This window comes from Conger conger, chromosome 5 (genome assembly GCF_963514075.1).
Source record: "Conger conger chromosome 5, fConCon1.1, whole genome shotgun sequence".
Taxonomy (NCBI): Eukaryota; Metazoa; Chordata; class Actinopteri; order Anguilliformes; family Congridae; genus Conger; species Conger conger.
Window position 1 is genome coordinate 49870120 of NC_083764.1, and position 23482 is coordinate 49893601.

Genomic DNA, 23482 nt, shown 5'->3' on the forward strand with positions numbered 1-23482 from the left:
CTATGGAATCACAGGGTTCCAACTGGAACCATTTTTTTAAGAGTGTAATCACTTGTAATAGTTGTAATTATCATCCCATTGGTCTTCCACTTCATTATTGTCATTATCATCAGAAACACTTCACTTGTCACTTGTCAACACTTTATCATCATCATATTTATCATCTTCATCATAATATTCACCATTGTCTATATTGCCAGCTTTCATAATCATCATAACATTCACTGGTGTCTTCTCTGTCTTTCTTGTTTCCATTTTCTAATCAATCTCAGGTTTCTTAACATTTATCTGCAGTATAAAAGTTCTAAAATTAAGTGCGGAATGGAATGTTCTTGTTTTTATGTGTCACTAATTAACTGCAGTAAACAGGCAGACCCCCAGTGGCTCATCTCCTTTCAAATGGAAATTAGGTTTATATTTACACTAATGCTTTGTAAGGAAAATTAGTCAATAAATTATGAGAAAATATCCAGAATAGGCACGGAAATGTGCCCATCCTTTGGTACAATGCACAAGGTGTCAATTTAAAGAGAGTCTATGTTTTAGGATGGGCTTGCAGAAAAAGTTAAACCACTATTGAATTGATTTACTTTTTGTACTTACAATAACTTTCAGTTTTGGACATATATTGGTCATTACTACTATATAATCAGTGAAAGACTATACATGGCACATCCTGGTAAGAATGAGATACACTAACTATATTTGTCACAAAATTACTAGTGCTAATATGACCGGGGATGGATCAGGAAGCACCTAACAGTTCTATTTCCCCTCCAGACCAGAATACAGTTCAAACAATTACAACAGAATTAGATAGAATGCAACTCTCCAGTGGATTTAAAAATAATGTTTGTTTTTTTAGAATTCCGAATTCTTGTTGGCATTAACCTAACAACAACACTGGTATTTTGTCTTCACTCTTCATGAAGAAAATTACAAAGTGCTACTTTTGAGTTTGTTTGGCCACCAAAAAAAAAAAAAAGGCTAAATGCTATGAATTTGTTTTATATATATAGATTCACCTGAGCAGGACCACGGAATGGTCTTTTAGTTCTTTAAAATGAAAGAACATTCTACCACACGTAATTAACTTTCTAGAAGCTCAAGTTTTTATAAATAATTTTGTTAGTTTCTGCAGTTTGATGTAGAATTCTGCAGAGCCTGCTGTGGCGATTTGTTTAATTATATTACATTTTAACGTTCAAGCACCTGCAGAAAGTGGGGGAAATGCTGTCATGCTTTTCACTCTTTCTTTCTCATTCTCGGTCGCATTTAAATAACCTGATGTCAAACGAAATGAAAGCTTTAAGTCTCAGGCACATATTTGTATTACAGGCACATTACATCTTCATATCTTATTTCAATACAGAGTAATAGACAGTTAAGTTGAGGGTGTGCACTTGTGACAACTTGCCCCATCGGTGGGTATGTTGTCAAACTGTGTGAGGTAAGTTGTCACATTGGAGTTTTCTACAAATAAGAACACAACAAAGTCATTATGATTTTTTTTTTTCTCAACCAAAAATTCTAAACCAAATAATAATAATAATATATAATATATCTGGGAGTGCTTCACCCACCAAGTGTAATTGCTGGTACCCCCGTTATTGTCAGTGGTGAACCTCTGTGACCATCAACAATCCCCATGATGAACAACTACAGAACCCCCTTTACCCCCCATCCCCAGTCAATAACCTCCAAATTGAACAACAGAAGTGGCATGTGGAAGTTTACTGTATTCTACTGTATATCTGACTAATCTAACTCTTCAGCGTCAGATTCGCAATTCTGGCACATACAAATTGCCTGGCATTGGGTATAAGCATCAATTTGATAGACTCAGCGAAAAGCATGTCTTGTGTAGTCCAGGGATATGTCTGGTGCTCTAAACTATACAGTATTTATATATAATAATTAATTTACAATAACATTACGATTTTTTGCAAGTACTATGCTATTCAATTTATACTGTGACGTGTTATCACGTCACAACTTGCCTCAAAGTCACTGAGACAACTCGCCTATATCTAAAGGTCAGCTTAACATAGGACTGCAGCTTAAGTATCAAAGATATCAGTAGAAAATGTGTATTACATGATGTGATGTGCCATTTTTCTACAAACACATCTGTGTTTGTGACTGCCAAACATCCTGGTTATGAACATAAAATAGAAAGCATGTCTTCGGTGAAAAAATTCTGTGATAAATATTTGTCAAACCAGTTTCCCTTCCTTCCTCCACCTGGGAAGGGGTTGGTTGTGTCTCTCTCTGTGAATTATCAGGCTGCCTTGGCTCACGAAAATGATTTGAAAGGAACTGGTGTCAAAAAGGTGTGGCGTTTTCCGCAAGGGAAATTCCACATTATGTACCGGAATAATAGTATAAAGGCAATGGAGTTTGAGTATAAAGGCAATGGACAAGAATTGGAAGAAGGACCTGGAAGTATACTGCTTGAATTGTCAATGACAAGGAAAACTTTCCTTGAAAAACTTTGTTTAATATTTGGAATGGTAGGTAACAAGGATAGCATGATATTTGTGTTTTGGCACTGCTATCCTATTTCAAATTGGTTTTAAAGTACAGGTTAAAATTGATTTTTGTTTTGTCTTTTTGCAGGAACTTCATAGTGAGCACCAAAGGATAAATGCTGCCCGGACCTTCAATTCCTCAACATCTCTCTTTATTTGTTATCTAAGTAAGACATCAGAGTTTCCTTTCACACATTAGAATATTATATTACATTATCATGCTCATATACACAACGTTATCAGCTCATATACACAACGTGAAGCAGGTTAAATAGGTATTAGAGTATTTTGCAAATACTATTTGTCCTTCAATAGAAGAAAAAAAAAGTTTGAACACCTTGCTTTAAATTTTCTTTTTCTTCTCAGTATTAGGCGCACTTACCAGAGTAGATGGGTGGTCCTATCACTACTCAAACGAAACTATGAACTGGATCATCGCACGGAAGTGGTGCCAAGCACATTACATAGACCTGGTTGCCATTCAAAGCCGGGAGGAAAACGTGTATCTCAACGACTATTTGCCACAACAAAAGAAATACTATTGGATTGGGATCAGAAAACTCAAGCGCGAGTGGAACTTGGTCGCAATCAACAAGTCGCTTACGCCAGAGGTGTCAAACTGGGCCCCAAACGAACCGAACAACGGAAAGGGTAACGAGCGCTGCGTGGAGATTTACATCAAGAGCGCAAAAAACTCCGGGACATGGAACGACGAGTCTTGCTTAAGGAATAAAACAGCCTTGTGTTACAAAGGTATGACACACAGCCTACAATTTGCGATGCTGCATTATTGTAAACAATTCTGCATCAGCAATGAAAAATGTGCGGCGTAATAACTAAATGTATTTCTATTTTGAGGAGGCGAAAAGGTTCAAAAGTTATATTATACGTTTGTGAATAAACAGTGATACAAATCCAAAGGATATCAAGGATATTTGCATTGTAAGTGAGCTTATATCATGATGCCTCTTGTAAATGCCTCAAATTTCCAAATTAAACTACTTTTCTTCACCAGCATCCTGTCGTCCAGACTCGTGCAGCGGCAATGGTGAATGTATGGAAAATATCAATAATCACACATGCAAATGTTCACAAGGATTCTACGGGGTGCGATGTGAAAACGGTAAACCTTGCTATCTTTTACTCTGCTTGTAGAGCGTGTTCTTCTGCCGGCTCTGTAAATCTAAAATACATATAACAGAATAATACAGTTTGAGCACGGATTGCAAAATCAAGAGTACAGATTTCATTTATATATGTTTTAGCTGTAATTTAGAACGTCAGCATTGAGAGACCAAAAAAGGAAACGAAATTTGACACATGCGAAACATTTCACGGAATTACTCAATTATAAACTCGGTGGAGGAAGTGCAATTCTTGAATTATACAACATTACTGACTTTTCCTCGAGGTCTTAATACAAATTGTACCGTGGTTCTCTTCTTGCTCAGCGATTAAGTGCAGAGAACTAGCATCCCCGGCGCATGGCTCCATGCGTTGTACACGTCCTCTGGGCAGCTTCTTCTACAAGGCAGAGTGCGAGTTCCACTGTGAGGAGAGATACAGACTGAACACTTCCAGCAAGCTGCTGTGTGGACCAGATGGACAGTGGACTGACAGTCAGCCACAGTGTGAAGGTATGAGGCGCTTTCCCATTTCATTTTGCTGTATTTGTGTGCTGATCATATGTTGCAACATAAGTACTAAGCGTGGGACATTTTACATTCTACACATTTTTCTCCTTACAATTACAAGCTGATTTGTTTAAGGATAAGTTTAAGGATCTGCTGGTCAGTGCTAGTATGCATACATACAAATGCCAAACAATGCAATATCACAATGTCATATTGGGGACAACATGGCTCAGGCAGTAAGAGCAGTCGTCTGGCAGTCGGAGGGTTGCCGGTTTGATCCCCGCCTGGGCTGTGTCGAAGTGTCCCTGAGCAAGACACCTAACCCCCATTTGCTCCTGACGAGCTGGTCGGTGCCTTGCATGGCAGCCAATCGCCGTTGGTGTGTGAGTGTGTGTATGAATGGGTGAATGAGAAGCATCAATTGTACAGTGCTTTGGATAAAGGCGCTATATAAATGCCAACCATTTATGAATTTGAAGGACTGAACATAAAGAAAGAAAATTATGCAAAACATGTTGCTTCATGCAGCTTGGAGTAAACTAATTTATTCTACAGTATCCTGTCAGCTGGACTCATGCAGTGGCAATGGTGAATGTGTGGAAACTAACAACAGCTTGAAGTGCAGGTGCTTCCAAGGATTCTATGGGCAGCGTTGTGAAAGTGGTAAGCAAGCTTGCCGTCTTTCACTTTATGCTATGTGCCTTCTGTAGCACACGCTCAAAACCCAGTGCTTGTTTATTGTTTATCCTGAATATTTTTTCCATTGAGTTCAACAGGAACATTTGTCATGAGAAACAATTATCTCATATCTATTGCATAGATGGCAGCACCACAGGCTCATTTGATACCTTAGACCCTTGATGACTTAAAACCATTTAGCCAACAAATGTGTTTCATACTATATCAGCATAATTTACAGCTGAATCTAGTCGCACCCCCCAATTCCCATAGAGATCCATTCAAATGCAGAGTTTTAGTATTGCATATAAGACAACCTGAAAATAAGATATCCAGACTCTAATGACGGTGATAGGTCCCAGACATCAGGAAGTCATTGCTTGCAAATGATATTCAACAAAATACTAAACATGACATTTGAACATTGCTGTGATACTATGGTGCCCTGAAATGGGGGGGGGGGGGCGACTATGTATAAGCACTGCTGTAATTTCTACATGGTGAAACCAAAATGTATAAAAATGGCCTTTATTAAAATCTGACTATGTGCAGTTTAATCACGTGATTTTATTTATTTATTACAAATCTCATATTGTTGAGGACAGAGGCAAATAAATAAATGGATGATGACGAGGGCACTGTACAGTATGTCTCTATGTGATGAAGTGTGTTGGGAGTCCTGACGTCATGTTTTCTTGTGTGCGGCTGGTAGCCGTGCTTTGCTCCATAATCCAGGCCCCACGGGATGGCAGTGTTATCTGCCCAGGTTCCACTGGAGAGCTTCGCTACGGCTCCACCTGCAGCTTCGCCTGCCATGCAGGATTCACTCTCCATGGGACTAAAGTCATGATGTGCAATGCCTCAGGGGAATGGGTCGGAGAGAAGCCTCTCTGTCAAGGTAACTTTGAACCTTGCAACGAAATCAAACTGAATTTACAGTATATTAAACATGTTTAGGCTTGTCTTCTGAAATGGAGACGGTGGTTACCCGACCTGTTTGTTTTGAAGCATATGCAATGAGAACAGGAGCTTAACTACCATATGAAATATATGTATGAAAGGTTCAGGCAACCATACCAGTTGTAATTTAAGACCATGAAGGAACTCACCTTTCAAACACCTTTTCTTTGTAGCTGTGTGAAGTTGCATCTGTATTCTGTGTGTTTACAAGTAAGAGGGTGTATCTTCATTTCAACGTGCCAAACATTTGGCGCTGTTTACAGTATGTATGGGATATGCCCTAGCAGGTGGCATACCCTTTCATCACTGTCTTGTGCAATATTATTTCTTACAGTTCATCGTTCTCTCTTGATGGATGTGGTCAAATGGGTCGTAGCAGCACTTACTGTCCTGCCAATCATTGTGTGGGTCTTCATACTATACCAGAGGAAGAAGAAAGGTACAGACTGCAGCCTTCGCTTTCATCCTCTAGTCTAGTTCATATTTGAGGGTGTAAAAGTACACACAGAACTTTTGTACACACAAAAGTACAAACATACTTGGTCAAGACATTTCTCTGCTGCGGTGCTGTACTCACCTGATTTTTTTTCTATTTTTCCCCCCAGCAAAACAGTTTGGCCTGAACAAGTGAGTTCCTTCGTGGTCTTAAATGACAATTTCACAGCTTCATTTCACCATTTTCAATATATGTGTGGTCTGAATGGAACGGTAAGGTACATAATATGGCTTCATCTGTCTTTCAGTGATACGTATAGTGACAATCCTCCAGAAGTTTACAGGAACAGTGCTGAGAGTCTCATTTAAAGCCTCTCACACACAGGTAAATATGCTCTATTAACGATCTATTAGACTACTACAACCACCACTGCTGCTAGTACTACTAATACTAGTGCAAATCATAACAATACTACCTGTATAAAATCAGAAAATTCCCAATCATTCAAAGCACAAATAAGTGACGCAAACAAAATTTTTACAACATTGGTACTGGGAGAAATGCAGTAAAATTGGATCCTGTTTTCATTGCTGTTCTTTCTAGGCCCCTGTTACACCAACCCTGTAGAGCGGCCATTCGGGACAAGAAGGACTGAGCAAATGGAGCACACTCTTTCATCTGAGCATGCTCACCTGGCAGTGAAACACAACTTAGAAAAGATAGATGGGCATAATATTGCACAATGTTTTTCACATTTCTCTTCCAGTGGGAGGTGTTAACTGTAATTCCGAAAAATGTAGTGTCTGGATGTGATTAATTACTTTTGCGATTCTGCTCATTGTTCATTGTGCTGACAAGTAGGGCTGCTCATTATCTCTGAACCACATATTTTTCCTCTTACGGGCGTGCTTACTACCACCTCGGTGGCATGTGCGAGGGGGTAACAATGCATTCCTGCCTAACCCATCCCCCGTCAATCTCTCATCAGGCGAGCCTAGGGCCGGGTCCTCGACAATTGGTCTGGCAAACTTGAACTGGTTACGATTTATTGGGCTTGTCGAATATATTGTTGATGTTTTTACTTTACCTCATGTAAAATGAATACAAATGACACTTAAACTTCCTCAAAGAGCCGCGTGGCGCAACAGGCTAAGACGCAGCAGACTTGCACAAACAAGCACCTCACGGTCACGACTTGTGAGACAAGAAGATGTGTCGCTCTCCTGCTGGCCGTCGAGGGACGGGGTGTGGGCGGTGTATCTAATACTAGCTCTAATTGAATCAGACGGGGTCCAATTGGCTACCAAATTGGGGAAAAAAATCCATGTGCTGTTGAAGTTATTATTGATATTTATTATTGAAAAGTAAAGTGAATAACCATAGCACTTGTATGCTGTTTTCTTTCTGTTGTCTCAACTTGAATAAATATGGTGCTGTCGGTGTTAGTTTTAGCCACATAGCTGTGTTTATATTTTAATAAAAGCTCTGAGTCTGAGTTTGACCATGTGTGAATTATTCGATTACAAATGGAAACTAAAATATTAAATCAGAAAAAGGCAAGTTGATTCCAAACTTCTGACCTGGGGTATATGCTGTGCTGTGTTTAAAAAGTGTGGTAAAATATCACAGCTGAAATCAGAGTAAAATGCTCCACATATCAGCCACTGTCATGACACTGTCACATCTCGGTCAGAACATGGGCTTCAAAATATTCTGTTTTAACATCAGTGATGAGGACAACTAAGACTGGACACACATCACACAATGTGGCAGAAATTAGCAAATGGAGGCAAATAACATTTTCATTTTACTTTTTATTTTCAAAGAATTCTAAAATTGATTTTAGAAATTCTAGGCTGGTGGCAGTTTGTTTTCTCTATAAATTGTTTTCATTGAATAAAATTAAATTTTATATTGCATTAAGCTGCTTTTTAAAACTGGATAATTGTAATTATCTATTTACAAAAAAAGGAAGATTCTTGTACATTCCTATCAAATTCCATTTGACAGCATACTTTGAAAAGTCCAGTACAAATTGTTTTCACATTAATAATTGTGCTTGGTACAAAATATGCAGTTTTACAACTTTTGCTCGAGTTCATCCTTCTATGAATTACACAGGTCTGAGGGTATTTACAGGGAGCAGGTTCCATTGTCATGTGATCTGGTGCGGTGCCTCTAGCATCTCCATAAGAAAGGTATCGATGGGCGTGTCACCGATCAGCTTGAAGAAGAAGAGGTGTTCTAAACACTTCAGGCCGATAGAGCGCAGGGCTGGCAGGCGAAGAAGAAGTTTGGCAAACCTGGAGGAGGAAAGTGTTAAAAAATTGAAATGAATTATAAAAGTGAATTTCCAGCAATCTACAATGTATGTACACTGGAACCTATACTAACCACCGTGGAGCTTTGACCATTAAGGAACAAGTTCACTAAATAGAAAAGTGGTAGGATAGGAGTGGCTTTTTCTCCTTTGTCAATGAAAGTTTTGAAAAAGGTGAACACTGCTGATCCAGGATCTGTTGGTGGGTCATGAGCACACTGTGGCTCCCCCTGCTGGGAAGTAAACCAGTGGCTCACTCTCACTACATTCTCAGAAATAAAGTGACAGTGGAGGTACATTTTTGTTCTTCAAGGATCAAATTTCACAAATGTATCCTGAAGGTACAGTAATGTTCTCTTTGGACACAAATTGGTACTTTTTCTAACTAAAAAATGTATAAATTAATTAAATATTGCTAGAGAGTGTGGCAGGACAGTAGTTGACTTCTTATTGGAAACTGCGTTATTACTACTACACATTTCGTTTCCCACATCCCTCTCTGGAGCACCTTACAATAGTTTACTTTTGTCTTTACAATTTTGTTTTCTCCCAGTCTGATGCATTGAACTTGCTCAGAATTTGCATTTGTCTGAGATGGACAGGCAAACGCAACTTGATGGTTGAAAATTGTAGGCAAAACCATAAAAGGAACAGTTGAAAAAAGTGAGCACACACCTGCCTGGCTGTTCAGGGTATCTGTGCTTGGTGTAGGACTCTAGTGAAGCGTACACCTTCTCCCGTAGACTCTCTACCTCTGGTGGGTTTGACAAGCCCTTTGCGTCTGTAAGTGGCACATACACAGTTAGTATACTCACATACTCTCCAAGGGATGCTGGTGTGTACCTCTGCACATACATTGTACTTACAGCCTCCACTCTACCTACAGCCTCTACTCTATCCATGGCCTCCACTCTACCTAAAGCCTCCACTCTACCTAGTCTCCACTCTACCTACAGCTTCTACACTACCCACTACCTGCATTCTACCCACTACCTCCAATCTACCTTGTCACCACTCTACCTACAGTCTCCACTCTACCTACAGCCTCTACTCTACCTCCAGTCTCCACTCTACCTGAATCGTCCACTTTACCTACAGTATCCACTCCACCTACAGCCTCCACACTATCTACAGTCTCCACTCTACCTAAAGCCTCAGCTATACCCACAGTTCCCACTCTGTAGTCAGAGAAATGACCGGATAATGGAACTACAATGCAGTGATAAGGATGAACCTGTGTCAAGTGTGAACATAGTCTCTAACATAGTTGTAACCAAATTCCCCCCATTGTGTATTTAGAGCGGAAAGTGATATTAAGTCATATGAATACATGATACTGGTTAGAAACAAATCTGCTGAGTAATTACAGAGAACGGTGAGTGGTGAAATGACCAGAGAATCTATGGTAATGCAATGCATATGCTGTGCGTTTGGTATTTGGACAACACTGAAAAGAGTGTGATGACCTGGGTTAAACAGGACGATGGCACGGAGACAGCCCAGCTCTGTCTTATCCATCTGCATATCTTTCATCTTTGACACCAGTTCCGTCAGAACTCTGCAGAAAAGAAAACCACAAGGGAATACAACAAATGAAAACTCATTTCCACTGAAGCCTGCCTGCTGCGGTACTCTGAAAAATAGATGATAGCTCACACCAGTAAACTGCAATGAACAGGTCACTATGGACACACTAAAGCAAACAAGAAATACATTTCCTTTATGATAAATTTAAACAAAGTATGACTGAACAAACACTTGTTTCATTCCTTTAGGAAAGATTAATTTAGCTGTGTAGCAGCTGTCCCTGGATTGTGTTGCAGGTCAGTGGTGTGACCTGCAACCAAACCAATGCACAAATTAATGTAAATGACCAATCTAAACTGGAGTCTAATGTTGAGGCCATTGTGATATATAAAAACTGGAGACAGCATCCGCTTTCCGGTCCCATGGATTCATATGGGAGCTGCTCAATGGCGCGAGAAGTCCATTAATGGAGGCGGCCATATTTGACGATTGGGTTTTTGGCACCAGAGCATGCGCACTATGTACCTAAATGTGAAGAATCGATGAAGTGGAAGTGAAATTAAAGCCGAATGAATTGCCGGCTACTGCATATAACAGTAGGAGCCTACCAGGATTTTATGGGAGAATACAAGTGTACATTTTACAAGGACATTTTTAATTTGGTTTCTACGTGTCTGCAAGTTAAATAAGACCGTGGATATTCTTATGGAAGCATTCGGCGACACTTACGGAGAAGCGAACGTTAGCTGGCAAGCCAGCTAAAAAGACTGAATTACAGTCAGAAATTGAAGGTAGCAAATCATTTCACCGTATTGTTACCATTGACTTACATTGAAAGGGGTGGCTGAAATGCCTGGAACTAACCGCAGAGGCACTAGTGAGCAGCATCTCTGAACTAGACCAGGAAACGAGCTTCAAAAGCGAAGCCCGGTTTTGGCCGCTTGGGCATTCTGAGGACCGGTCTAACCTGTCAAAGATGGAACCGACACCAGCACTGTGGGCGCTGCTGCGGTGGACGTGCAGCCCGGTAGCCAGCAGGATTCCATCCTTGACTGTGACCGAACGGTGTGAGAAGGAAGCGATGAGCAGCTCGTTCCAACCTGAGGGGAGACCAACGTGCGGCACTCTGATTCTGCTCGCAGGCATTTCTCTTTCCCGCAGACACTCGGCCCCTCTGCAGTCAGAGCGTACCCGCCAAATATACAGTGTAAAGTATCTGGACAGTGGTACAATTTCAGTTTTTTTTGGCTCTGTACTCCAGCACATTGTATTTGAAATGAAACAATGAGAGGTTAAAGTGCAGACTGTCACGTTAATTTGAGGCATCCATTTACATCCATATTTCACCATCACCTAGGAATTGCATCCTTTTTTATACAAATTCCGCCCATTTTAGGGGATCAAAAGTAATTGGACAGATGGCTTCTCAGCAGTTTCCGATAAGTCATCTGTATTCATTTGCTTCCTTAGTGTAGGTATACGAAAGGTTTCAGTATCTAGTCTTGATTGTAGACTTTTGCCTTAGGGGTCTGTTATTGCATTTGTCAACATCAACCAGGATCAACAACCAACATCAAGGACCAGATTTGTGCCAATGACTACTGAGAAATAATAAGAATTTTTTTTACCACTGTCCAAATATTTACAGACTGCACTATAAACCAGATCCCTCTACAGTCAGAACGTACCCACAGGCGCAAGTTGTAACGTATTGTGGAAAAAACATGCACACAGCCACACATTACTACAATTACTGGCCAGAAACAAACTTGAGATAGGAACTCGGCGTTTAGCATGTAAGCACAGATACAATCCACATTGCAGAACCCAGCGACAAACACAAACTGGTCTGTACTCAGGGCAGAACTCACAAGTCAATACAGTGGCCTACACTTGTTTATGCTTATTTTGACCCCTCTCACGACCTCTTGTTTTGGAAATGCTACATTATGGCATGCTTTCATGATAAAATCCTCTTTGGGACAAAGAGCACTGTGAGAGCCTATGCTTATGAGAAAACCAATGTAAGTCCAATGGTAGTTGGATAATCCAATAAGGAATCCAATAGGAAAGGGACATTTCCAATGCTATTTATATACTGGACATAAACCGATTTAATCCTGTACTTGCCCTTGAATATATTACATAATAGGTTATTTACAATATTGTTCAGTTTCATTATTCAAATATTCACTTTTAAATATCTAATAATTAAATGTAGACTTTCTACATAAAAAGGGCATGTCATAACACTACAAATGTCAATGTACTACACTGCAAAAAATTAAGAATAAGTCAGTCCCAACAAATATTTTAGTCTTTACGTTTAACTAAATACATTTAGGTTTAAAATCTTATTTCTATTTTGCTAAAAATACAAAAATGAGGTGAGACAGGTTGACTCATTTCAAATGTATGCAGAAAGTTATGAAGTAAACATTACAGAATATCTTTTGGATTTCAAATATTTGAATGAGGGCGGCACGGATGGTGCAGTGGGTAGCACTGCCGCCTCACAGCAAGGAGGCCCTAGGTTCGAATCCCGGTCGGCCGGGGCCTCTCTGTGCGGAGTTTGCATGTTCTCCTCATGTCTGTGTGGGTACTCCGGTTTCCTCCCACAGTCCAAAGACATGCAGGTTAGGCTGATTGGAGAGTCTAAATTGCCCATAGGTATGAGTGTGTGAGTGAATGGTGTGTGTGCCCTGCGATGGACTGGCGACCTGTCCAGGGTGTATTCCTGCCTTTCGCCCAATGTATGCTGGGATAGGCTCCAGCCTCCCTGCGACCCTGTTCAGGATAAGCAGGTTAGGATAATGGATGGATGGATGGATATTTGAATGAGCAGAGTGTGAAGATGAACTTGCAGTTGTGTGCATTAGGTGCAGAAGCCGTGTGCTGGAGCCTCCTCTGTGTGCGTGTCATACCTGCTCGCAGCAGGATGACCTGGTCGTCGAGCGGTAGCTCAGAGAAGTGCGGGATCCTCTTGGCCCACTCAACTAGAGTGAAGAGCTGCTTGTCTGCTGCTTGGCAGATGTTGGTGACGGGATCGTTTGTCTGGCAGAAAGCAGGGAAAGGGGTTTTACAAGCTGCAGTTATAGGGCACCTGTACATTTTGGAAATACGGTTACTTTGCCTTTGCTTTAGTTTAAAAATAATTGCCGTTCCGCATGTGTATCTACTGTAACTGGACAAACAACTTCTGTGTATCAGTGTAACAGTAAACGCTGACTTTTTGAGGTCATGGTAATGGAGGCAGAGTGCTGTCCCAGACAGGATGGGGAACGTACCGAGTTCCCAGGACTGGCGTCCATGTACGTCTCTGTCTTGGGCTCCACGGCCAGCTCGGCATCTAGGATCTTCTCCACCGGCATGTCTTCACTGAAGCTGCTGGTGGACTCCACCTCATTATCGCTCTTCTCCCGCCCCCTCTGCCTCTCCTCCTGCACCGCTGAGAGGCGTTATTATACCGTTATACTTATCCAATAACTCATGACAGGCAATGGTAGATAGTCATTTAATCATAGCCAAGGGGTGTTGTACGGTCTGATGCACAGCAGAGTAAATTATTGCTTTTAGAAAACGGTTACCAAATATGATAATATATGATATTAGAGACATTCTAATTAAAAGGTTTTTTATGAAGAATTAAACTATAAGAATACTTTCAAAGAAAATAGTTCCCTGCTGCTTGCAGATAGTGTCAGGCAGTAAACTCTAATTGTTCTGTCACACTCATTGCTAGTTAGCTTGCAAGCTACCGTGAGTGAGAAAACAAGTGTTTATGCCTTATTTATGTTTATTTGTAAACCCAGGGACCACTTCATTAGGTAGGCCTGTACAGCAGCTTATTAGATAGTTTCTGAATCATGTTACGATGGCACCTTCGCTTAACATTCACTCCCATACACTCACTTTGTGATCCACAACCTTTTGCTGACATTGATGTCCATTTATTGCCGTATATCTAAAGAGATGGAGGCTCACCTTCCCTCTTCATGCCCATGGCCAGACACTTCTGGTAGCGGCAGTACTGGCAGCGGTTCCGCTGCCGCTTGTCGATCAGACACTCCTTGCTGTCCCTGCAAGTGTAGGTGAGGTCTTTCCTGATGGTCCTCTTGAAAAACCCTTTGCAGCCTTCACAGCTGTACACGCCATAGTGCTTTCCTGGACATGAACACACACACATGCACACATACACACACACACACATACACACACACACACACACACACACACACACAGGAACATTTATGGAATGATTCAAATTGAACCGCAATGCACTCTTTCCATTTTTCCAAATTATGATTATTTAACATTTTTGCTCAATACTCTCTAGGGCAGTGGTCACCAACCCTGTTCCTGGAGATCTACCGTCCTATAGGTTTTCACTCCAACCGTAACAAAGCACACTTCATTCAACAGCTTCAGATCGCATTGAGCTGATAATTAGTAGAATGAGGTGTGCCAAATTAGGGTTGAAGTGAAAAGGATGGTAGATCTCCAGGACCAGGATTGGAGACCTCTGCTTTTGGGGATGAAGTCAAAAAACACCAAAACCATGTTCAAGAAAATACAACACAAAGATCTGAGTACCTTGTTAACATAATGATTGACCTACAAATGAACAAAGCTATGGTCATATTTCATACTTCATATTTCAGCTATGGTCTTTGTGTATTCAGCAGGAACGTTTTTCAGGAGTGCTCAGTATGCAGGGGACGTATGCTACAGAGGGGAGAGAGGATAAGGGTTTGCCCTCATTACCTGAGGAACGGTCTCCGCAGATGGCACAGATGTGCTTGGACAGGGACCCTGGGCTGGTGCACTGGTAGCTGCCCAGTCCTGCCAGACCGGGAGGGGGTTTGATGTCCTCTGTGCTGCTCACACTGTTAAGTGAGCTCATCTGGGGAGGACAAAAAACTTCCAATTGCATGTTGTAATGTCCATTACACATCTTCCACACCCAAATGCCAAATTTTATTAGTCAGTTCTTGCTGCTGTAACCTCAGGACTGAAGTCTGAAAAAAATCTTTCAGACTTTCCTGCTGCATTTCCTACTCTACTCCCTCAGGCCAACAGAGAAAACAATGTCACTCAGATCATGCTGACTCTACTTAAGTAATGGTCACTTACATACAAACAAACTATAAGCCACTTTCACACACAGAACACTGCCATAAATATTTGGTCAATATAATGGCTTCTCTCATTCACACAACCAAGGTCTATAGGGTATTTTACCCAGTTTATTTATTATTGGTTTATTTTAAATCGGCAATGGACTGTTAATTAGTTTCATATCTAAATTTCATCCGTAGTCCCATGGCAGGTAAAAAGCAGGCAATCTTTGATAGCATTGTTCACACATGGTGATACTGGTAATTCTAGCTAACATTTGCTAACATTTCTGGGTTAGGGAAATGCATGTGTGAAAACAGCTATAGATTTCCAGTGCCCCCATCCTATATGCAGTTCAGATACTTGACAGTAGAGAGCAGCACATTTCCAGATTACCATAAAGTAGACTGGTGCCAGATTAGGATTTAGGTGAAGATGGGAAATGTAAATGAAATGGTTTTAGCCTGTCTGGGTTCATTCAATTACATTAGTTTGAGGTTATCTAAAATAGCTGGATTCAAATCATGAGTAGTCATTCAAAACATGTAAACGGAAAGAAACTGGTCAGAAAAGAAAATGGGCTGGATTAGGGTCTGCTTCAGTTCATGCTGTTCTCATGGGTGGATGGGCCCCATGGTCCGGTACTGAATCTGACCCTACCTGTGCCAACTATGGCTGGCAGCCCTGTGAGGGGTTGTGCAATTGGCTGTAGACTACCCACATGTAATCATGCACCAGCAATGCCCTCTGCATAGTCTGGCACCAACAATCTGCCTGTACAAGCTACACATCAATTCCTCTCCTCCAGCTCAATGTCTGCACGAGCTAAACTGGGGGAATGGAGAGCTAAGGGAAGCAGCAGCTTGGCATCCTGTGCATTGAGGAGTGAGTGCTTGTGCACAAACATGCACTGCAAATGGTTCTTACAAGTAGGCCAAAAATAACTGACTCAGTCCTACACATGCCCTCTCATAATATTTCACACACTGTTCATGAATACAATTTGTTCTTACAAATATTAAATATACTTCATCTTCTGGCTCTTTTTCAGCAACAACTAAAGCTAAGGATTTACTGATATTATCTTCTTTTAATAATGTTATCCAGAGCAGTCATGCAGCACAGTGAAATCTAACCCCTCTCAGAAGGATGTTCGGTCTGTCTTTCGAGCTTTGAGTCTTGCCAAATTGTCTGCACTGACTCCCTCAGGCGAGGACTGAGGAGGTGGTGACCTCTTACAGTTGCTTGAGCTACTTTGCCTGGTCAGGCACTGTGGCCACTTAGATGAATTACAAAAACCCATTGAGTGAAATAACGACAGTTAAATATAGAAGTTTTTGAAGCATAGCCAGTGGTCACACTAGGCCATGGAATGCTGCGTCATTGAAATGCAGGGCATTCAATTCACTTGTTCTGATAAAATAACTATTTTTGCCATAATATGCCAGCTCAAGCAGTCGTCTGGCAGTCAGAGGGTTGGCGGTTCAATCCCGCCCTGGGTTTGTCAAAGTGTCCCTGACAAAGACATGGCAGCCAATCGCTGTTGGCGTGTGAGTGTGTGTATGAATGGGTGAATAAGAAGCATCAATTGTACAGCGCTTTGGATAAAGGCACTATATAAATTCCAACCATTTACATTTTACCCATGATTTCATTCTGACATTTGTAGCAGAATTAGTATGCAATAAGCAACAAATAATCTTTTGGCGTTTTTGATCAAAACACATTTTTGCTACACAAGCTAATAATATGAAAGAAAATACCAGGAGCAGTTTTTTAATTTTCATTCAAATTTCATACAAATGGCTGTGTAAATATTAGGATAAACAACACAAAAGAAGGGTCAAAGAAACAGGATTAATTATTTTGTTCTGGTTCAAGTCTGGGTCATCTGCCTGAAAAAAGACCTTTGGAATATCTGCAGTTATAGAATATGATGTAAATGGTAAATGGTTGCCATTTATATAGCGCCTTTATCCAAAGCACTGTACAATTGATGCTTCTCATTCACCCATTCATACACACACTCACGGCGATTGGCTGCCATGCAAGGTACCGACCAGCTCATCAGGAGCATTTTTGGGGGTTAGGTGTCTTGCTCAGGGACACATCGACACGGCCCATCGAACCGGCAACCCTCCGACTGCCAGACGGCTGCTCTTACTGCCTGAGCCATGTCGCCATGATGTATTCTATGTAAAGACACAGAATCCTGTATTACCTCAACCACTGGTAGCACAGCATCCAAAGTTCACCTGGGGAGTTGCGCATGGACCTTTTTGGTGATTTTAGTGGGATTGAAGCAGGGCTTACTTTATTTAGATCATGATTGGCCAGAAAACAAATAATACAAATAAAGACTGTTTTATGCTCCACCTAGTTCCACACATTTCAGAGACAGAAGGTCTGACCAAACTGTCCTTAACTAATGTGAGCTATAGAATAGGACCCCATCCATGGCATGATTCTGTCCTCCTCAATAGTTAAAATCAAGATCTAGTACCAGTGCACAATGTAATGCAATGTACAGTACCCACATAGATGGAGAACACCACACACATTTGAAATGGTCCTGGAAATGCAAAAGCCAAACCCTTTATTTGATAATGTATTCTATTTCTGGCTCATCATGAAAAGATGTTAATCTAGGGCTCATTTGCTAGTTTGTCAACACAAATAATTGCCTAGTTTTTAGTGCATAAATGTTCACATGCACTTTGTACTAATATGGTCATCTTCGTTGAGCAAAATACAACAAAAGACAAAAGTTGCACAAATATAACTGGAGTGAATGGATTTATTCACAGTCGTCATTGTTGTTGCCATATTCGCATGGCATGCAATGACCCAAAGGGGGAGGGGTCTTCACCTGTGGACTGCAAAGTGTACCGAAGTTGATCCCTGGCGTGGAGGGCAGGGAGATGGAGGGCGAGCCCAGGGAGGACGTGATGACGGAGTACGGCGAGCCCATGCCACTCAGGGGGGAAGGGAGGGGCCGGGGGGCGTTGACCGAGGCACTGATGACGGAGGGGTGTCCCACCATGGAGTTCATCGTCTGGGACGGGGGCGGGGTTATGTGACAGTGAGAGGACGGATCTGCAGTCAGAACACAAGAGGGCAGGGGCAGCTCAGAGGCCATCCAATTAGGGATAACGTAGCCCATAAATGAACATGCATCAAGACAACCTTTCTGCAGTCCCCAAGTTTGCCTGAACAGGCACTCGTTGAACATCTTCACTCCACTCATTAAACAGCAGAGTCCACAAAGATAATTATATTTGCCGCCCAATGAGAAACAGTAGTCCACAAAATACTTCAAACATCCACTCACAGCACTCACCAGTTAACAAACATATTAACCACAAGTGTGTTTAAATAACCATCCATTTTCCATAGTTGCATTTTCAATAACATGCCTTAGCTATATTTTAGTTGCATTTAAAGGGAGTCAGATTTTCTAAAGTGAATTAACTGGGCTTACAGCTCACTGTGCAATCCTAGATATTACATCGCATACATAGGATGATGCTGGTCAAATATCACTGATCGCTCAGAATAGAAAATAAGCCTTTTGTGAAGCCTCAGTGCTGTGTGCATGATCCACATAGCAAAATTATCAATGCAATCATGTGTTGCGTCTCCAAAACAAGAATAACAACAACCACAAAACAAGGGCTTTTTCCTTCAACATGAGCAAGCCAGTAAAGGGGTAAGCCTGTTGATCCACTAAAATGGACATGCTATAATAGGTGAAATGACATACTGTACATGTAGCCAACGTGTATACAAGTAACAGCTAAAAAGTACTAAATACTTTATTAGGTATTTATTAGACTTATTAGACTTCTGCTGCTGTAGCCTATCCACTTAGAGGTTTAACGCATTGTGTTCAATGTTCAGAGATGTCCTCCTGTCACCTTCGACCAGTCTGGCCCTTCTCCTCTGACCTCTCATTAACAACGCATTTCTGCCTGCAGAACTGCTGCTCACTAGATGTTTTTTGTTTTTTGTTTTTTGTTTTTGTTCTCTGCAAACTCTAGTTGTGAATGAAAATCCCAGGATATCAGCAGTTTCTGAGATCCTCAAACCACCCTGCCTGGCACCAACAATCATTCCATGGTCAAATGTGATGAGATCACATTTCTTCCAAATTCTGACACATGGTCTGAACAGCAGCTGAACCTCTTGACCACATCTGCATGCTTTTATTCATTTAGTTGCTGCCACATTATTGTTATTGGCTGATTAAATATTTGCAGAATGAATATCTTATCTCAGAAAACATGTATCTACTTCATTATGTAAAGATGTAAGAAGTTAGGATAGTTGGAAGTGTTGTATGTATAAAAATCTCAGTGCCAATGCTAAATCTTTCTAGAAAAGTTCATGAAGTTGATTAACTTCAACATATCTGAGGTAGCGGGTCGGACGACATTTCTGACACTAGTTTCCAGGTGGGTCTAATATTCCATGGGTCATACAATAGGGTGGTTTAAATGTTTGTTACAATGAATCTGTACGTGATCGAAAGCAAACCTGAACTCTAAATGGTAATGGTTAAACATGAGACCTTTCTGCAAATTTTAAAGCAAGATTGCTCTTTATTTTTTACAGTTTATAAATGATAAAAAACCAAAAGGGCCTTGTGCATAAGTTTGGGAACCCTTTTGGACTATTCTTTGTCACTTTTTAAAGATGATTACTAAGGCCCATTTGGTTTTTAGGGCTTCAAGGATTCAGGTGAGTATAATTCCAGGGCTGAACTTTTCATTCTGAAGTGATTCCATGCCTTCTAAAATTTCCAACTGCAGTGGCTGTTCTGTTTGGTGTTAACAACCATGGTTTCCTCTAAACTGTTGTCCAATGATTTCAAAAAGAAGAAGGCTACAAAACTCTCAATGTGTCCAACTACGTATTTCCACTGTCAGACACATTGTTACAAAATGGAAGATAAATGGAACAGTTGAAGTCAAGGCAAGGTCTGGAAGACCAAGTAAGATTTCAGATAGAATGGCCTGAGACCTGGTGAGAAATGCTCAGATGAACCGACACATCACAAGCAAAAGAGCGGCAAAAAAGATTAGCAGAAACAGGTACATGGCAGAGTTGCTAGAAGGAACAACCTCAACACAAAATTAAGTGTCTGAATTGTATTCATTCATTCATTCATTCATTATCCTAACCCACTTATCCTGATCAGGGTCGCAGGGGGGCTGGAGCCTATCCTAGCATACATTGGGTGAAAGGCAGGAATACACCCTGGACAGGTCGCCAGTCCATCACAGGGCATGTCTGAATTGTATGTGTATGCAAAAGAAAACATTGAGAAGCTTGAAGCTTTTGGAACAATGTGCTTTGGACTGACAAAACCAAAGTTTTTGGCCACCACCAAAGAAGGTAAGTTTGTATGAAAAAGGATGAAGAACACCTTTCCAACTGCGAAGCATGGAAGTTGATCCATTATGCTTTGGGGTTGTGCGGCAGCTGGGGGTACAGAAAATATTGTGCAAGTGGATTCCATCAAATATCAAGAAATGCTAGAGGCTAATGGTCAAAGGTCAGTCCAGACACTGAAGTTGAAGAGAGGTTGGGTATTCCAGCAAGACAATGATCCAGCGCATACCTCAAAATCAACCATGAAGTACCTCCAGGAAAGATGGATGAAGGTTTTTGAATGGCCACCACAGTCCCCAGACTTGAATATTATTGAAAAAATCTCAAACATGCCATACATGCAAGGAGGCCAAAGAATATTTATGAGCTAGAGGTGTTCTGCCAAGAAACTTCCAAAAGCGAGAATTGGAATGGACTCTTAGCTGGCTACAGTGCTTACAAGCTGTTATAGTAGCCAGAGGAGGAGTTACAAAGTACTAAATGACAGGGTTCCCAAAACAAATAAAAAATAATATAAAAAGTAATCCAAAACAAATAAGAAATAATATAAAAAGTAATCAAAATTTGAAGAAATGTGTCATGTTTAACACTTAACCATTTAGAGGTTAGGTTTGCTTCTGTTCACTTAGATATTAATTGTAAAAGCCTTTGTAAAAGAGCAGAGGTGCCCACATTTTTGCACACCACTCTATCTCAAGTGCACTCAGATGACTCTCAAATACAAATACAATCACAGTAAAAGTATTTACTTTTGGAGACCCCACAAATTTGTTCCCTGGTGAAAAAAATTATTTTTTAGGACCAAATATCTCGAAAACGAAAGCAGATACATGTTTTCTGAGGTGAGATATCAATTTTGCATACAAAATTACCAAGATTTAGGAGGACGTTTACAGGTTTTCATTGCGATACCCAGCAGAACTAAATGGAGTGTGAAGCTCAAGTTTTGAAGAAAACAGAAAAATCCAAGATAGCACCCTCCTGGAGATGGCATGAAATGGCCCATCTACAAAGTTCACCGGTAATATACAGGTAATATAAATGCACGATATGTCCAACCAAATACGTTTCCTGTGTAAAATTGGAGTGCTTTAATGGACATGAGACAATGAGACCAAAACACTACTGATAGGCACCATTCTTCAAGAACAGTAAACTAAATGCTAAAACCTAAATTCTAAGTAACCTCTACTGCACAGACTTCATATTCCATGTTTCGGACCATGGGCTGTGACATTTAGGCCTGTGAATGCTTTCACAGGATCAGAGTCGTGGCAGTAATTGGACATGGCATTTGCAGGCTGTAATGCTAGGCTGCTGCAGGCTTGTCCAAAGTCTGTAAATCTCTCCTGTTACACGGTGTTCTGCAGTATAGGTCAGCCGGGAGGGTGTCAAACCTCGCCAGCCCCGGTTGAGTTCTCCGGCTCCCGCCAGGGGTGAGCCCGGCGGTTGGCCTACAGGACTAAGACCACTTTGACCAGCCAACTGAAAGTTGTGGTGCAACACGAGCGCCAGAATGCGTGGTGTGTGTGCGCATGGCTCTGAAACGGATGATTTTTCCATTAGTGCCTAAAATTCAGTGACATTTAAGGAACTTCCTATAAATAGACCGCGTCAGTCAAATATGAAAGATCTGCTTTTGGCTGCAGTACACCACTGAGCAAGGCATACTGTGAGCTTGGGCCTTGCAGACCAGCTTGCCATGTGAGTCAGCTCCAATTCTAGTTTGCACAATGCTATGTCTGCAGCTTTTTGGCCATAACAGAATAGAGGCCTCCATTTAATATAATGGCGCCACACTTTATCCAATGCGTGAAGTTACCTATTTTAAGAGTGTTAAAGCAAGCTGTTCCTTTTCACTTCTGACCAAAACAAATAATAAATCAACCCTCACTTCAAATTGGGACAAAGCAGAATCTAAACTGTAAAGCGGAACCTACTGTCAGAACATATTGTGCATCCGGTCACAATGCTAACCACAGAATAACCAAACGTTACACGATTTATGCACTTCCTGTTGTACTTAAATAATTACAGACTGTCGTCAGTAACCCCGACTTCGGCTACACTGGCCAAAACCGGTTCAGCTGAACGCGGTTTTTACAGATTCTCTCGAAACAGATGTGCAGCAGGGGAAAAGGACAGCTTTGTGCGTCTGTTTTTACTCACTGTTCAGGCACTGTGGGAGCATCATGGGGTGGAAATTCCCGTCCATGTTTGATTCACTTGACTTTTTGTTCAGGGTCCAGAAAACTTGTCTCAATGTACATCTCCGCAGGCCTCACCCAGTAATGTGCTGAGGGGGCTGTGACCCACTGAAACACATGGAGCCTGTGTGTGTGTGTGTGTGTGAGCAAGAACATGTACATATGTGCATACCAGTGTGTTTGCTGGGCATATATTGATATGTTGGTGTGCTGGGGTCCATAAGAGGGGTGAGTGTGTGCGTGTATCTATGTGTGTGTGCATATGTGCGTGCGTGTGTTCAAAAGCGGTGGCTGGGTGAGCTGTGAGAGGTGTGTGTGTGTGAGATGGATCAGTGGTTGGAAGGGACGCAGGGTGTGTGTAAATGAGACCATGGTTTGCTGCAGCTGTGGGGAGCATTCATGGAATGCATGCACACACACACTCACACACAAATAAATTCACACACACACACACACACACATACACACGCAAACTGGACTGGCTGTGAAAGTGGACCCCCCCCCCCCCCCCCAACTGTCATGCCCATTCCCACTTCTAAATGTCACATTCCTCAGGGGGGGACAGCAGCATCTTCCATGGCAGACTGTCACAGAGGGGAATGGGGTCGGTCTGCCCACACCCCAACCCGCCCTGTACTGCTACTCTGCTTGGCACAACACTTCACACACCTACTTTC

General features: G+C 41.4%; 2 protein-coding genes across 4 annotated transcripts in view; one reads left to right on the forward strand and one right to left on the reverse strand.

The window, feature by feature from the left end:
- Positions 1–2953: 2953 nt before the first annotated feature.
- On the forward strand, positions 2954–7734 carry LOC133128910 (E-selectin-like). The gene is made up of 9 exons (XM_061242718.1): positions 2954–3284; positions 3547–3654; positions 3983–4168; positions 4721–4828; positions 5556–5741; positions 6138–6242; positions 6409–6430; positions 6547–6623; positions 6843–7734. The coding sequence occupies exons 1-8, from the start codon at positions 2954–2956 to the stop codon at positions 6605–6607; spliced, it is 1107 nt and encodes a 368-aa protein (XP_061098702.1). The 3' UTR covers positions 6608–6623; positions 6843–7734.
- Positions 7735–8033: 299 nt separating this feature from the next.
- Positions 8034–23482, reverse strand: part of rxrga (retinoid x receptor, gamma a) — a 30006-nt gene continuing 14557 nt past the window's right edge. For 2 of the 3 annotated variants that reach the window (XM_061241717.1, XM_061241718.1), the window contains 9 exons: positions 18074–18300; positions 14851–14989; positions 14071–14250; positions 13374–13534; positions 13011–13140; positions 11054–11186; positions 10026–10117; positions 9235–9340; positions 8034–8542 (listed from right to left, as the gene is read on the reverse strand). In XM_061241717.1, coding sequence (XP_061097701.1) covers positions 8395–8542; positions 9235–9340; positions 10026–10117; positions 11054–11186; positions 13011–13140; positions 13374–13534; positions 14071–14250; positions 14851–14989; positions 18074–18300 — 1316 coding nt within the window. In that variant the 3' untranslated portion in view covers positions 8034–8394. The remainder of the gene's footprint in view (positions 8543–9234; positions 9341–10025; positions 10118–11053; positions 11187–13010; positions 13141–13373; positions 13535–14070; positions 14251–14850; positions 14990–18073; positions 18301–23482) is intronic. The other variant, XM_061241719.1, reaches the window with a different exon arrangement.

Bases quoted from the DNA above. Each gene is read 5' to 3' on its own strand.
- LOC133128910 (XM_061242718.1), top strand. From the start codon at position 2,954: ATGAACTGGATCATCGCACGGAAGTGGTGCCAAGCACATTACATAGAC. The intron at 3,285-3,546 runs GTATGACACACA...TTTCTTCACCAG, and splicing joins AACAGCCTTGTGTTACAAAG to CATCCTGTCGTCCAGACTCG. The intron at 4,829-5,555 runs GTAAGCAAGCTT...TGCGGCTGGTAG, and splicing joins TGGGCAGCGTTGTGAAAGTG to CCGTGCTTTGCTCCATAATC.